Genomic DNA, 16809 nt, shown 5'->3' with positions numbered 1-16809 from the left:
GGAGGAGGAGAAGGAGGAGGAGAAGAAGGAGAAGGAGAAGATGTTGCTGGGCTCCGTCCGTCTGGAGGTGTTCTCTGAGCCAGTGTCCACTCCATGTGGACACAACTTCGGCAAACGCTGCATCTGTGAGGCCTGGGCCCCTGGGGGGCCCTGCACATGTCCTCTGTGTAACAGGAGCTTTGACAGAAGACCTAAGCTCAGAGAAAACTATTTGGTCTTGGAGATGGGCTCTCACTTTACGAGGTCCTCTCTGCCGCACATGGAGCAGAGGAGGCTGAAGGTCCAGGAGATCCAGCGCTGTGTGGAGCTCAGTGACACAGAGGTCCACAGAGAGAGGGCTGCAGGCCTTCACTGACCTCATGCAGTCTGTTCAGAGGCGTCAGGACTGGTTCTTAGAGGAGCTGCAGCAGAAGCAGAGCCGGAGCCACAAACGAGCCCAGGAGCTGGTGCAGCAGCTGGAACAGGAGATCTGTGAGCTGGAGAAGAGCAGCACTGAGGAGGAGCGGCTCTCACGCTCTCAAGACCCCCTCCACTTTCTACAGCGCTGCCCTGCACTCACGCCCCCTGCTGGGCTGAAGGAGTGGAGCAGCGTGAGCTTTGAGCCGGAGAAGTGTGAGGGCAGTGCAGCCCGGGCTCTGTCTGAGCTGGAGAAACATCTCTCTGAAGTGTCTTAAAGATTAGAACTACTGAGAGTGCAGCAGTTTGTGCTGGACGTCACTGCTCAACCACGGCTCGTTCTGTCTGAAGATCTCAAACAGGTTCATTATGGAGATGTGAAGAAGGAGCTCCCAGATTCTCCTCTGAGGTTTGATCGATGTCCTTGTGTTCTGGGAAAGCAGAGTTTCTCCTCAGGCAGGTTTTACTTTGAGGTTCAGGTCAAAGGGAAAACAGCCTGGGATTTAGGGGTGGCCCAAGAGTCCATCAACAGGAAGATGTTTTATCTTAAAAATGGATTCTGGTGCATCATGTTGAGAAACAAGGATCAGTACTGGGCTCGAACAGACCGTGAAGTCCCTCTGTGTCTGCAGCGAGCTCCTCAGAAGGTCGGGGTGTTTGTGGACTATGGTGAGGGTCTGGTCTCCTTTTATGATGCACATTCTGCAGATCTTCTCTTCTCCTTCAGCGGCTGCTGCTTCAAGGACAAACAATGTTGCAGGTTCAAACTCTGCTCCTCAGGTCCTCGCTGCAGTGGAGGCTTCAGTCAAATGTAACTGTGGATACTTTTGACTCCATTTTAGACTGAAAGTACAAAGTTCTTCTTCTCATTGTGTTGAAATGACTGAGGGTTTATTTCTATCACGTTCATGGTGAAAATAAAAATACTATATACACATAAAAATTTCTACAAAATTCTATTATAAAAATTCAGCACAATTCATCATTGAGATCAATCATCTAAACTTTTATCATTTAAAGTACATTTGTAACAAATACTTGAACACTTTAACTTAAATGTTTTGAACAAAATGGAGGACTTGACTTCAATAGTTTTGGGGACGTTTTATGAAAAGTATTAAGTAACACATTGTTTCACTTGTTTAAAATGTAATATATTAAATTACTGCCTTGAGAAAGTAATAAATATGTCACTTTGGGATCGTTTTATTTGTAATATAATGTAAATATGTGCTTTTGTGTTTAATTAAAGACATTTAAATAGAAATAAACATGAAATGAGATGTTTTAATGTGAACTGTCCCAGCATGCACCACTGCACACAGCACTTTTATCACAGATACAGAAGGTCCAGATAATCCTAAATATAATATATATTTAGATTATTATTTGTCCTCTGCATTGACCCATCCTTCAGTGCCTGAATCTGGTTTAGAGCTGGTTTAGACCTGGTTCAGACCTGGTTCAGACCTGGTTCAGACCTGGTTCAGACCTGGTTCAGACCTGGTTCAGACCTGGTTCAGACCTGGTTCAGACCTGGTTCAGACCTGGTTCAGACCTGCTTTAGACCAGGTTTAGACCTGGACTTTAGTCCACTTCCTCTAGCGTCCCTGTGCTTACCGAGCTTGAACACACTCCACATCCCCGGGGATCGTAACGAGGACGTGAGTGAGGAGAGCTCCGCCTACAGGATGAGCACGGCGAGCGCAGTCCTCAGGGACCTCAGGGGCCTCAGGGACCTCAGGGGCCTCAGGGACGAGCGAGCGGGAGACTGACAGCGCTCGGATCCTTCACGCTCTGTAACAGGATTTGTACAAATCATCTTTGGCTTTTAATGAAAGTTGCTCCACGTCTTTGTCTCCACTTTAAACCCTTTAACCTTCAGCACTCGCACTCGAAGAACTGGTTCTCCTCCTGAAGAACTGGTTCTCCTCCTGATGAACTGGTTCTCCTCCTGATGAACTGGTTCTCCTCCTGAAGAACTGGTTCTCCTCCTGAAGAACTGGTTCTCCTCCTGAAGAACTGGTTCTCCTCCTGATGAACTGGTTCTCCTCCTGATGAACTGGTTCTCCTCCTGATGAACTGGTTCTCCTCCTGAAGAACTGGTTCTCCTCCTGATGAACTGGTTCTCCTCCTGAAGAACTGGTTCTCCTCCTGATGAACTGGTTCTCCTCCTGAAGAACTGGTTCTCCTCCTGAAGAACTGGTTCTCCTCCTGAAGAACTGGTTCTCCTCCTGATGAACTGGTTCTCCTCCTGAAGAACTGGTTCTCCTCCTGATGAACTGGTTCTCCTCCTTCGTCTGTGGGAGTCAGATCTCTCCTTCACTCTGGAACTCCTCAAGGTTTATAGGGAGTTTTCTACAGAGCCGAAACTGCCATGTTATTTTGTGCCGCGGCTCCTGAAACTGCTGCTATTTGACCGCACCGTTTTAGACCGCGCTGGGTTAGGGTCAGGGTCAGGGTTAAGGTTAGGGTTAGGGTTAAGGTTTAGGTTAGGGTCAGGGTTAAGGTTAAGGTTAAGGTTAAGGTTAAGGTTAGGGTCAGGGTCAGGGTTAAGGTTAAGGTTAAGGTTAAGGTAAAGGTAAAGGTCAGGGTTAGGGTCAGGGTCAGGGTTAAGGTTAGGGTTAGGGTTAAGGTTAAGGTAAAGGTAAAGGTAAAGGTCAGGGTTAGGGTCAGGGTCAGGGTTAAGGTTAGGGTTAGGGTTAAGGTTAGGGTCAGGGTTAAGGTTAAGGTTAAGGTTAGGGTCAGGGTTAAGGTTAAGGTTAGGGTCAGGGTTAGGGTTAGGGTCAGGGTTAGTGTCAGGGTTAGGTTTAATGTTAAGGTAAAGGTCAGGGTTAGGGTTACGGTCAGGGTTAGTGTCAGGGTTAGGGTCAGGGTTAAGGTAAAGGTCAGGGTTAAGGTCAGGGTTAAGGTTAGGGTTAAGGTTAAGGTTAGGGTCAGGGTTAAGGTTAGGGTTAGGGTCAGGGTTAAGGTCAGGGTCAGGGTTAAGGTTAAGGTTAGGGTCAGGGTTAAGGTTAGGGTTAAGGTTAAGGTTAGGGTTAAGGTTAAGGTAAAGGTCAGGGTCAGGTTTAAGGTTAGGGTTAGGGTTAGGGTTAGGGTTAGGGTCAGGGTCAGGGTCAGGGTTAAGGTTAGGGTTAGGGTCAGGGTTACGGTTAGGGTCAGGGTTAAGGTTAGGGTCAGGGTTAAGGTTAGGGTTAGGGTTAGGGTTAGGGTTAGGGTCAGGGTCAGGGTCAGGGTTAAGGTTAGGGTTAGGGTCAGGGTTAAGGTTAGGGTTAGGGTCAGGGTTAAGGTTAGGGTTAGGGTCAGGGTTAAGGTTAGGGTCAGGGTTAAGGTTAGGGTCAGGGTCAGGGTCAGGCTTAAGGTTAGGGTTAGGGTCAGGGTTAAGGTTAGGGTCAGGGTCAGGGTTAAGGTTAGGGTTAGGGTCAGGGTTAAGGTTAGGGTTAGGGTCAGGGTTAAGGTTAGGGTCAGGGTTAAGGTTAGGGTTAGGGTCAGGGTTAAGGTTAGGGTCAGGGTTAAGGTTAGGGTCAGGGTCAGGGTTAAGGTTAGGGTTAGGGTCAGGGTTAAGGTTAGGGTTAGGGTTAGGGTCAGGGTTAAGGTTAGGGTTAGGGTCAGGGTTAAGGTTAAGGTTAAGGTTAGGGTCAGGGTTAAGGATAGGGTCAGGGTCAGGGTTAAGGTTAGGGTTAGGGTCAGGGTTAAGGATAGGGTCAGGGTCAGGGTTAAGGTTAGGGTTAGGGTCAGGGTTAAGGTTAGGGTCAGGGTCAGGGTTAAGGTTAGGGTTAGGGTTAGGGTCAGGGTTAAGGTTAGGGTTAGGGTTAGCCATGAGGCCGTGCCGCGGTTCCTGAAACTGCTGGGCTATTTGACCGCGCCATGGCTCTGCAGCCACGGCCTTTTCACAAAGAGGTTTTTTGTTGTTTTTCCTGGAGGAGAAGGAGGGGCTAAGGACAGAAGGAGGGGCTAAGGACAGAAGGAGGGGCTAAGGACAGAAGGAGGGGCTAAGGACAGAAGGAGGGGCTAAGGACAGAAGGAGGGGCTAAGGACAGAGGACTCTGGGCCATCGTCCCTCGTCCCCACAGACATTGTTTAATCTATTTTTCACTGTCAAGGCAAGTGTTGTTGTGATTTTGGGCGTTACAAGAATAAATGGAGTTAAATCTTGTGCTAAAATGGAACACTCCTGGACGAATGAGGGATTACACCCACTTAGAATAAACTAAAATAATAAAAACGCCCCCTACAGGTTGGAAGACTAAAATGCAGTTAAGTTAAATATAATTATAATTTTTCCCAAAACAATATTTTTTGAAAATTATTATTTAGGTTTGTAATTTCATTTCCTGTTTGATATTGATGACATCACAGTAGGAAATTACCCAGCAAACACTGGGCCAAAACTAATCTATTATACTTTAATGATGTGATGTCACTTCCTGTCATTTTCTACATATTTTCCTATTTCTTTTTCACAAAAACCTGCTCGATCGGTGTAAAACATCATTTATATGAACAAAGTTCAAATACACCAAATAAAGTCAGAGACAACATGGACTTTAAACATTATGTTGTGTGAAAATGTGACGACATTTCAGTCAGGCCTAAAGATATTTAATCTAAAATGGTTTTATCCACAACTGGACGAGGGCAAAGGTCTCAAACGCCTGACGTCACCGCGGTTACGCCGAATCCACAGCTTCTTTGGAAAAGTTCCGTCATTGCCTCGACTTAACGACGCCAAACTCTGTCTGTGTGCGGCACGTGGGTCACTTTTCAACAGCGCCACCAAGGAGCCTGGCATGGTATTACACTGTGTCCAGGAAATGGATGACCCGGTCAGTAACCCTGTCCCAAACCCTGTCCCAAACGTTGTCCAAAAACCCTGTCCCAAACCCTGTCCCAAACCTTGTCCAAAAACCCTGTCCCAAACCCAAACCCTGTCCCAAACCTTGTCCAAAAACCCTGTCCCAAACCCTGTCCCAAACCCTGCCCCAAACCCTGTCCCAGACCCAAACCCTGTCCCAAACCCTGTCCCAAACCTTGTCCAAAAACCCTGTCCCAAACCCTGTCCCAGACCCAAACCCTGTCCCAAACCCTGTCCCAAACCTTGTCCAAAAACCCTGTCCCAAACCCTGTCCCAGACCCAAACCCTGTCCCAAACCTTGTCCAAAAACCCTGTCCCAAACCCTGTCCCAGACCCAAACCCTGACCCAAACCCTGTCCCAAACCCTGTCCCAGACCCAAACCCTGACCCAAACCCTGTCCCAAACCCTGTCCCAAACCCTGTCCAAAAACCCTGTCCCAAACCCTGTCCCAGACCCAAACCCTGTCCCAAACCCTGTCCCAAACCCTGTCCCAAACCCTGACCTTGACCTCGACCTTCACCTGATGACCATAAACGTGTTGTGACCAAAAAAACTGGACTGTGAAAAAACAGACGGTTAATGGCCTCGTTTCCACAGCAACAGTTATTGATTATCGACCAATCAGAACGAGCCTGAGGCCAGATGTGAACCCAGCCCCGACGGGACAAGGTCAGACCAGAGACCGGACCAGAGACCAGACCAGACCAGACCAGACCAGAGACCAGAGACCAGAGACTGTTACTGGTCAATATAAAATGTAAAAAAAGAATGGGATGAAACACAAATCACTTTCGTCATGAGTCAAATTCTAAAACTCTAAAAAAGAGTTTGAGGCTTTAGTCACTTTAAATGTATAAACTTATTATTACAGTTTATTTTGTGAAATAAGAGACAATCAACAAAAACCCGGACCAGACCCGGACATGCGCGTGCGTGAGTGTTTCTGACCTCTCAGGTTGTGCACGCGCACGGTGACCTCTTCATCCCCGGTGAGCGCACGCGCCAGGTGGATCCTGCCGCTGTCGCGCTCCGCGGTGACCGCAGCGGCGGGAGAGAGCAGCTCCACGCGGCGAACCTCGAAGCGCGGCGCGGGGAGCGTGAACAGCAGCTGCCCCACGCGCACGCGCTCCGGCACGTGCACGGTGTACGTCACGTCCTCCAGGAGAGCGCGTCTGCCGCGCGCGTGTGGCGCTCCAGCGCGCACGTTTACGCGCAGAAACACGGGCTCTCCGACGCGCGGTGCGTCCCCGTCATCCTTCACAAAGACGCGCGCGGTGAGACGCACGAGCCCGAGCAGGGACTGCACGAGCAGCACCTGCCCGCTCCCCGGGACCACGTGCAGCTGCGGGACACCGGGAGAAAAGAAGAAAATCACGCGGCCGTTCCGTTCCGCGTCTGCGTCCCGTGCGTCAAAGCGCGTCAACTCCGCTCCGAGCGGCGTGAGCGCGTCCACGTCCACGGTGCGGTTCCCTGAAGTGAAGTACGGCGCGTTGTCGTTGTCATCCGTCACCTCCACCTGCACGCGCACGCGCCCGGTCCTACAGCGCGCAGGCATGTGCACGCGCAGCTCGTACATGGCGATGAACTCGCGGTCCAGTGCGCGCGTGGACTCCAGGCGCGCGCGCTGCGCCTGCGGCACCAGGCGGAAGTCTGCAGAGTGGTCTCCGCTCAGGGAGGCCCCGGGCCCCGCTCCCGCGCACCGCGGCAGCAGCAGTCCGTGCACGGCTGTGCCGCGCGGGGCGTTCTCACGGATTTGTCCGGAGAGAAGAGCCGCGTGCGCGCGGTCAGCGGCACCGCACCGCAGCAGCGGCGCGAACAAGAGCAGCAACATCACAGGAGACATGGTCCCGTTACACCGGGTCAGTCCATGAGCACGAGCCGCTCCGTCCCCGCGGGAGGAAAGTGTCCCCGCGGGAGGAAAGTGTCCGCGCGGGAGGAAAGTGTCCCCGCGGGAGGAAAGTGTCCCCGCGGGAGGAAAGTGTCCCCGCGGGAGGAAAGTGTCCGCGCGGGAGGAAAGTGTCCCCGCGGGAGGAAAGTGTCCCCGCGGGAGGAAAGTGTCCCCGCGGGAGGAAAGTGTCCGCGCGGGAGGAAAGTGTCCCCGCGGGAGGAAAGTGTCCCCGCGGGAGGAAAGTGTCCCCGCGGGAGGAAAGCAGCAAGTTTAATCACATCCAGAGCACGTGAGCCTGATCAGAAGCCCCGGTGCTCTCCCGGTGCTCCCGGTGCTCTCGGTGCTCTCCCGGTGCTCCCGGTGCTCTCGGTGCTCTCCCGGTGCTCCCGGTGCTCTCGGTGCTCTCCCGGTGCTCTCGGTGCTCTCCCGGTGCTCCCGGTGCTCTCGGTGCTCTCCCGGTGCTCCCGGTGCTCTCAGTGCTCTCCCGGTGCTCCCGGTGCTCCCGGTGCTCTCGGTGCTCTCCCGGTGAGGATGATGATGAGGAGGATGAGGATGCTCAGACTGAACTGAGCGCGAGCTGCAGCTCCATGTGAAACTCAGGCCCCGCCCACACCAATCAAATGGACCAATGAGAGAGCAACAGGAGGAAAAGAGTCAGAACATCAGACTGAGAAGAGAAAGTGTGAAAGTCACTTAAATTCATGTTTTCATCAGGATCAAGCTTCGGCCAATCACAAGCTAAATCTCCCTCTCTCCCTCCTCCTCCTCCTCCTCCTCTCTCTCTCCTTCTCTCCTTCTCTCCCTCCTCCTCCTCCTCCTCCTCCTCTCTCTCCTTCTCTCCTTCTCTCCTTTTCTCCCTCCTCCTCCTCCTCCTCCTCCTCCTCTCTCTCCTCCTCCTCCTCTCTCTCCTTCTCTCCTTCTCTCCCTCCTCCTCCTCCTCTTCCTCCTCTCTCTCCTTCTCTCCTTCTCTCCCTCCTCCTCCTCCTCCTCTCTCTCCTTCTCTCCTTCTCTCCCTCCTCCTCCTCCTCCTCTCTCTCCTTCTCTCCTTCTCTCCTCCTCCTCCTCTCTCTCCTTCTCTCCTTCTCTCCCTCCTCCTCCTCCTCCTCCTCCTCCTCTCTCTCCTTCTCTCCTCCTCCTCCTCCTCTCTCTCCTTCTCTCCTTCTCTCCTTCTCTCCCTCCTCCTCCTCCTCCTCCTCCTCTCTCTCCTTCTCTCCTCCTCCTCCTCTCTCTCCTTCTCTCCTTCTCTCCCTCCTCCTCCTCCTCCTCTCTCTCCTTCTCTCCTTCTCTCCTCCTCCTCTCTCTCCTTCTCTCCCTCCTCCTCCTCCTCCTCTCTCTCCTTCTCTCCTCCTCCTCTTCCTCCTCTCTCTCCTTCTCTCCGTCTCTCCCTCCTCCTCCTCCTCCTCCTCTCTCTCCTTCTCTCCTTCTCTCCTCCTCCTCCTCTCTCTCCTTCTCTCCTCCTCCTCCTCCTCTCTCTCCTTCTCTCCTTCTCTCCCTCCTCCTCCTCCTCCTCTCTCTCCTTCTCTCCTCCTCCTCCTCTCTCTCCTTCTCTCCCTCCTCCTCCTCCTCCTCTCTCTCCTTCTCTCCTTCTCTCCTCCTCCTCCTCCTCTCTCTCCTTCTCTCCTTCTCTCCCTCCTCCTCCTCCTCCTCCTCTCTCTCCTTCTCTCCCTCCTCCTCCTCCTCCTCTCTCTCCTTCTCTCCTCCTCCTCCTCCTCTCTCTCCTTCTCTCCTTCTCTCCTCCTCCTCCTCCTCTCTCTCCTTCTCTCCTTCTCTCCTTCTCTCCCTCCTCCTCCTCCTCCTCCTCTCTCTCCTTCTCTCCTTCTCTCCTTCTCTCCTCCTCCTCCTCCTCTCTCTCCTTCTCTCCTTCTCTCCTCCTCTCTCTCTCTGTAGTTCCTTCACACCCTCTAGCTCTTCTTTCCTCCTGCTGTGGTTTAGTGAATCGATCGGTCACTGCTCCAGACTCAGACTCTGGACTCAGCTTGGATCAAAGTCGGTCACACTTCAGTCCGTTTGTCCACGGTCAGAACCGAGGACAACGAGCTCTTACTTTAGGATAGAACCAGGTCAGAACCGAGGACAACGAGCTCTTACTTTAGGACAGAACCAGGTCAGAACCGAGGACAACGAGCTCTTACTTTAGGATAGAACCAGGTCAGAACCGAGGACAACGAGCTCTTACTTTAGGACAGAACCAGGTCCAAACAGAGGACAACAAGCTCTTACTTTAGGACAGAACCAGGTCCAAACAGAGGACAACGAGCTCTTACTTTAGGACAGAACCAGGTCCAAACAGAGGACAACGAGCTCTTACTTTAGGACAGAACCAGGTCCAAACAGAGGACAACGAGCTCTTACTTTAGGACAGAACCAGGTCCAAACAGAGGACAACGAGCTCTTACTTTAGGACAGAACCAGGTCCAAACAGAGGACAACGAGCTCTTACTTTAGGACAGAACCAGGTCCAAACAGAGGACAACGAGCTCTTACTTTAGGACAGAACCAGGTCCAAACAGAGGACAACGAGCTCTTACTTTAGGACAGAACCAGGTCCAAACAGAGGACAACGAGCTCTTACTTTAGGACAGAACCAGGTCCAAACAGAGGACAACGAGCTCTTACTTTAGGACAGAACCAGGTCCAAACAGAGGACAACGAGCTCTTACTTTACGGCCCGGGAGTCGAACCCACAACCCTCTGGCTGTGAGGCGAGAGTGCTGGGCGTCTAGAGTGATGTGGGAAACAGAGTCAGGGATAAAGAGAAAACCATAAAAATAAGAGAAAACAGAAAGACCAGAGTGAACACGACATCGTTAAAGGCGTGGCATCCAGAGGAAATAATAAGGGTTAATTAAGTCCAAAATAAAAGTCCCATTTTATCTGTCAAATTAGTCTATTTTGAGGTCGTGTCCCGAAGTTTTTTTTCCCGTTGTGCTTATGTCAGTCCAGTCACTAAATCAGGACTAAATCAGGACTAAATCAGGACTAAATCAGGACTAAATCAGGACAAACTGCGACAAAAGCAGTGAAAAACATCTAAATTGTTCCTTATTTATTCAAAGTGCAAACCACATTTCAAATAGATGATTTAATAATTGAATCTGTTCGATGGTCCAACATCAAGACTCTAAATGAACGGTCACATGACAGACTCTGAAGGGTCTGAGGCAGAGGGGTGGGGCAGGGGTGTGCTTGGTCCCCTCTGTTGTTCACTGTGTACTTGGATCCATTGGCCCGATATATAAGACAATCGTAAATTGAGGGGACAAAATATAAAATGTCCTGCTGCAGATGATGTCCTGCTACATCCAGAGCTAATGTGAGGCATTTCCCTCATGAAATGGGTCCAATGTCTCTCTCTGGCGCCTCCTCTCTCCTTTTGAAAGATTTACACATTTAAATGGCAAACAAAATCTCTTAGACGTTTAGGTGTGGTCCTCCATAAAGAACTAGCTCAAATCAGAGCGTTGCTGGTGTGATCCAGAATGTGCTCAATGGTCTTATACTGAGAGTCATGTGGTGCCGGGGGTTCCTGTACAGGTCTTATACTGAGAGTAATGTGGTGCCGGGGGTTCCTGTACAGGTCTTATACTGAGTGTCATGTGGTGCCGGGGGTTCCTGTACAGGTCTTATACTGAGAGTCATGTGGTGTCGGGGGTTCCTGTACAGGTCTTATACTGAGAGTCATGTGGTGCCGGGGGTTCCTGTACAGGTCTTATACTGAGAGTAATGTGGTGTCGGGGGTTCCTGTACAGGCCTTATACTGAGAGTCATGTGGTGCCGGGGGTTCCTGTACAGGTCTTATACTGAGAGTCATGTGGTGCCGGGGGTTCCTGTACAGGTCTTATACTGAGAGTCATGTGGTGCCGGGGGTTCCTGTACAGGTCTTATACTGAGAGTAATGTGGTGCCGGGGGTTCCTGTACAGGTCTTATACTGAGAGTCATGTGGTGTCGGGGGTTCCTGTACAGGCCTTATACTGAGAGTCATGTGGTGCCGGGGGTTCCTGTACAGGTCTTATATGGAGATAAGTTTGTTATCTTAAGTTCGGGAGCAGGACCACGCCCCTTCCTGGGGCTACACTACTTAATCATCCAGATCACACACACCTGTGTTCGTGATTTTCGTGCACACGCTCCATGGCGGCGGGAGCCTCGCTCGAAAACACACTCGTTCCCGACCTTTCTATGGATCAACTCGACCTCGTTCCTTTCGATGCATCGGCCCAGCACAGGCGAGCCACACCGGGCCATCCTCCACTGGTGTCCCACTAGGACCGGTCCGGTCCCATCAGCTGTTCTCACAGGCTCAGCTCTCGCTCACGGCCAGGCTCCGGCGTCCCACCTCGCATCACTTCTTCTAGTCCAGTATTGAGATCACCGTGCGTCCTGTGCCCTCGTCCCAGCGCTCCGGTCTTTCCAGCGCCCGCGTCATCCCAGCGCTCATCCCGCGGCCTCGCTCGTTAAGCGCCCACCGCACGCGCTCGTCATGTCTCTCTACATTGACCGTCCGCGTGGACGGCGGCAGGTCTCCAGACCACGGCACCGTCATCAAATCATGATGTTTTAAACTTCTTTTGCGCTCACAATTCCCGTTAACTCTCGTTCCACTGCGGAGCGCGCTTTGCCCCGCCCACTTTCGCGGGCAGGAGCGGCTCCTCCAGGTAAAGTATCCTCACCCTCCTTCCTCCTCCGTCGTTTCCTTCCTCCTCCGTTGTCTCCTTCCTCCCGCACCGAGCTGCCAGACTCTCACCTCTTTCAAGTAATTAATTCACCTTACTCGCTCACCCCTCCCGCATCGCTCAAAATAACAATAAATAAATACATACAACGTATGTATGTTTATTATAAAATAATAATGAAAACGTATATTTAAACAAAAACAAAAATAAATTAAAAAAACTTACCCTGCCATCTCCCCCCCCCTCCGCTCCTTCCCCATCGTTAATCTTCTGGCACCGTGTCACCAAGTTACATAGTTTAATCGCGTTGCCACGTTCCGGCAGGTTCTGCGTTTTATCCTCTGGCACTGCGTTGCCAGGTTCTGCGTTTTATCCTCTAGCACTGCGTTGCCAGGTTCCTGCGGTTTATCCTCCGACACTGCGTCGCCAGGTTTCTACGTTTTATCCTCTGGCACGGCTTCGCCAGGTTCTACGTTTTATCCTCTAGCACTGCGTTGCCAGGTTCTGCGTTTTATCCTCTAGCACTGCGTCGCCAGTTTTCTACGTTTTATCCTCTGGCACGGCGTCGCCAGGTTCCTGCGTTTTATCCTCTGGCACTGCGTTGCCAGGTTCTGCGTTTTATCCTCTAGCACTGCGTTGCCAGGTTCCTGCGGTTTATCCTCCGACACTGCGTCGCCAGGTTTCTACGTTTTATCCTCTAGCACTGCGTTGCCAGGTTCTGCGTTTTAGCCTCTAGCACTGCGTTGCCAGGTTCCTGTGTTGTATCCTCCGGCACCGCGTTGCCAGGTTCCTGCGTTTTATCCTGTGGCACTGCGTCGCCAGGTTCCTGCGTTGTATCCTCTGGCTACGTCGCCAGGTTCCTGCAGTTTATCCTCTGGCTTGGCGTGCCAGGTTCCAGCATTTTATCCTCGAGCACTGCGTTGCCAAGTTCTAGTGTTTTTATCCTCAAGCTCTGCGTTGCCAGGTTCCTGCGTTTTATCCTCTGGCACTGCGTTGCCAGGTTCTGCGTTTTATCCTCTAGCACTGCGTTGCCAGGTTCCTGCGGTTTATCCTCCGACACTGCGTCGCCAGGTTTCTACGTTTTATCCTCTGGCACGGCTTCGCCAGGTTCTACGTTTTATCCTCTAGCACTGCGTTGCCAGGTTCTGCGTTTTATCCTCTAGCACTGCGTCGCCAGTTTTCTACGTTTTATCCTCTGGCACGGCGTCGCCAGGTTCCTGCGTTTTATCCTCTGGCACTGCGTTGCCAGGTTCTGCGTTTTATCCTCTAGCACTGCGTTGCCAGGTTCCTGCGGTTTATCCTCCGACACTGCGTCGCCAGGTTTCTACGTTTTATCCTCTAGCACTGCGTTGCCAGGTTCTGCGTTTTAGCCTCTAGCACTGCGTTGCCAGGTTCCTGTGTTGTATCCTCCGGCACCGCGTTGCCAGGTTCCTGCGTTTTATCCTGTGGCACTGCGTCGCCAGGTTCCTGCGTTGTATCCTCTGGCTACGTCGCCAGGTTCCTGCAGTTTATCCTCTGGCTTGGCGTGCCAGGTTCCAGCATTTTATCCTCGAGCACTGCGTTGCCAAGTTCTAGTGTTTTTATCCTCAAGCTCTGCGTTGCCAGGTTCCAGCATTTCATCCCGTTACCGCGTTTCGGCCTGACTCAAAGTTGCCAGCTTTTAGCTTCGGTTACAGTCTTTACCAGGTTCTAACGTTTCCATCCTTGGGCACTGCGTTGCCACGTTCCCGCATTTTATCCTCGGGCACCGCGTTGCCACGTTCCCGCATTTTATCCTCGGGCGTTCCGTCATTTTATCCTCGGGCGTTCCGGCATTTTATCCTCGGGCACCGCGTTGCCACGTTCCGGCATTTTATCCTCAGGCACCACGTTACGGCATTAAATCCTCTGGCACCGCATTGCCACGTTCCGGCATTTCATCCTCTGGCACTGCGTTCGTTGCCATGTTCCGGCATTTCATCCTCGGGCACCGCGTTGCCAGGTTCCGGCATTTTATCCTCTGGCCTTTCCCCCTTCCTCCTTCTCCCTCCCTCTCGCCGGGTTCATGCCAGGCCCCGCTCTTATCCAGCGAAAGGTTGCAATTTTCTCTTCCTGGATCACTAGGCCTCACTTTTTCTCATTTATTTCTAAATTAAACCAAATCTGAACAAGTGTCTCTTGTTCATGCCCCCTCTTTCATGCTCGCTCCCTACCCCCTCATGCTCTCTCCCCCAGGCACCGGGATGCCAGATCTCCTCCTCGTGCTCCCCCTAACCATGAACTCTACCTTTACTAAATATTTCTCCCTCAGGCACCGGGATGCCAGACCTCCTTTTCGCCCTTCTCCCTAACCGTCAATACTACCTTTACTAAATATCTCCCCCTCAGGCACCGGGATGCCAGATCTCCTTTTCGCCCTTCCCCCTAACAATGAACACTACCTTTTACTATACTAAACATCTCTACCTCATGCCCTCTCTTATGCTCCCCCTGACACCGGGATGCCAGGTCTTTCTATTCCCTCCATTTCCAAACCCCTCCCCCTCGGCACCGGGATGCCAGATCTCCCCCCCCCCCCTCTGTCTCTCATGCTCTCCTGACACCGGGTTGCCAGGTCTCTTATTTCCCCCTTTTCTAACCCCCCCTCGGCACCGGGATGCCAGGTCGACTTTCTTTCCCCCCTTCTCCCCTCGGCACCGCGATGCCAGGTCTACTTTCTTTCCCCCTTCGGCACCGGGATGCCAGGTCTACTTTCTTTTCCCCCTTCTCTCCTCGGCACCGGGATGCCAGGTCTACTTTCTTTCCCCCCTCGGCACCGGGATGCCAGGTCTACTTTCTTTCCCCCTTCGGCACCGGGATGCCAGGTCTACTTTCTTTTCCCCCTTCTCTCCTCGGTACCGGGATGCCAGGTCTACTTTCTTTCCCCCCTCGGCACCGGGATGCCAGGTCTACTTTCTTTCCCCCTTCGGCACCGGGATGCCAGGTCTACTTTCTTTTCCCCCTTCTCCCCTCGGCACTGGGATGCCAGGTCTACTTTCTTTCCCCCCTCGGCACCGGGATGCCAGGTCTACTTTCTTTCCCCCTTCGGCACCGGGATGCCAGGTCTACTTTCTTTCCCCCCTCGGCACCGGGATGCCAGGTCTGCTTTCTTTCCCCCCTCGGCACCGGGTTGCCAGGTCTACTTTATTTCCCCCCTCGGCACCGGGATGCCAGGTCTACTTTATTTCCCCCCTCGGCACCGGGATGCCAGGTCTACTTTATTTCCCCCCTCGGCACCGGGATGCCAGGTCTACTTTATTTCCCCCCTCGGCACCGGGATGCCAGGTCTACTTTATTTCCCCCCTCGGCACCGGGATGCCAGGTCTACTTTATTTCCCCCCTCGGCACCGGGATGCCAGGTCTACTTTATTTCCCCCCTCGGCACCGGGATGCCAGGTCTACTTTATTTCCCCCCTCGGCACCGGGATGCCAGGTCTACTTTATTTCCCCCCTCGGCACCGGGATGCCAGGTCTACTTTATTTCCCCCCTCGGCACCGGGATGCCAGGTCTACTTTATTTCCCCCCTCGGCACCGGGATGCCAGGTCTACTTTATTTCCCCCCCCGGCACCGGGATGCCATGTCTCCTCCTTCCGTGAGGTTCATGCAGCCTCTTCGCTCTTCCCTCATGCAGCCTCTTCGCTCTTCCCTCCTGCAGCCTCTTCCCGTCTCTTCCCTCATGCAGCCTCTTCCCTCATGCAGCCTCTTCCCTCATGCAGCCTCTTCCCTCATGCCGCCTCTTCCCTCATGCAGCCTCTTCGCTCTTCCCTCCTGCAGCCTCTTCCCGTCTCTTCCCTCATGCAGCCTCTTCCCTCATGCAGCCTCTTCCCTCATGCAGCCTCTTCCCTCATGCCGCCTCTTCCCTCATGCAGCCTCTTCCCTCATGCAGCCTCTTCCCTCATGCCGCCTCTTCCCTCATGCCGCCTCTTCCCTCATGCCGCCTCTTCCCTCATGCCGCCGCTTCCCCCTTCGGGCACCGGGATGCCGCCTCTTCCCCCTTCGGGCACCGGGATGCCGCCTCTTCCCCCTTCGGGCACCGGGATGCCGCCTCTTCCCCCTTCGGGCACCGGGAGGCCGGTCCGCCATGTTTTGGAGTCCTCCAAACAGCAGCTGGTTATACCAACTTTACCATGCAGATCATTCCCTTGGGACAAGCCCTGTATCTCCCACCTCCCGACCCTAACGTCTTCGGTTCATCACTCCTAAGTGTCGTAATTCTCATCCAGTCCATCAAGTTGCTGCTGCACTTTGATACACCGTTCTATCAGCCGGTTTGGGGGTTCTTTAAGACTAATGCTATAAGGATTGCTGTCTTCCTGTCGGGCCATTCATGTTCATGGCCGTCCAGTCCGATGACCCTGTATCATCAACAAATACATTCAGAACATTTACTACCGAGGTGGAACATCATCGACCCCAGTTCCTCCAACCTCAGCTACCACGTTTCACACATAAGCTCCGCTTCAGGTGCTTCAGTCCTCCTAGACCATCCAGCTCCGTTAACGTTCCTTCCATCATGGCTTCGTTCTACCCTCACCACGTTTTAACATTAACTAATTACTTCCCATTCACCTTCGACTACCAGTCACATTGCAAGTACTCAAGTCTACCCGAGTGGCATCGACGTCTCTTCAGGCGCGTTCCCCTGCTCAGAGGCTGTCTTGTCCACAATAGTTCTCTTCACCCCGGCATCAAGGACCTCCAACCAACGCTTAAGTCTTCCCCTAAAACAGCAGGACTACTGTGGTAACACGATCTATTCCGAGCCCCTTTGCAATCCGTCCAGACCTTGTGCACTGGTCGTCAAGTGGCACTTCCCAGCAGGACTCAGGATCTGGTTCATCCTTTACTTAAAGTCGTTCCACGCCTGGTCCCCACATTTCCTACCAAACTTTTCCCACATTGGCGCTGCCACATCTGCCTCTAGTTAAGGCATCGTTGACCGCCTCATTATATCGTGGAGCACTGGTGTTTCTCC

At 52.8% G+C, this 16809-nt stretch overlaps 1 protein-coding gene across 1 annotated transcript in view; it reads right to left on the bottom strand.

The window, feature by feature from the left end:
• Positions 1-7108, bottom strand: part of LOC140374615 (neural-cadherin) — a 178162-nt gene extending 171054 nt beyond the window's left edge. Inside the window, exon 1 of the mRNA XM_072461544.1 lies at positions 6201-7108. Within this exon, the coding sequence (XP_072317645.1) occupies positions 6201-7095 (895 nt within the window). The 5' untranslated portion in view covers positions 7096-7108. The remainder of the gene's footprint in view (positions 1-6200) is intronic.
• Positions 7109-16809: the final 9701 nt, after the last annotated feature.

The sequence above is a fragment of the Eucyclogobius newberryi genome, unplaced genomic scaffold, assembly GCF_026437365.1.
Source record: "Eucyclogobius newberryi isolate DKJ021-1_F unplaced genomic scaffold, fEucNew1.0.hap1 SCAF_3, whole genome shotgun sequence".
Classification (NCBI taxonomy): Eukaryota; Metazoa; Chordata; class Actinopteri; order Gobiiformes; family Gobiidae; genus Eucyclogobius; species Eucyclogobius newberryi.
This window is presented reverse-complemented; position numbering and strand designations above follow the sequence as displayed.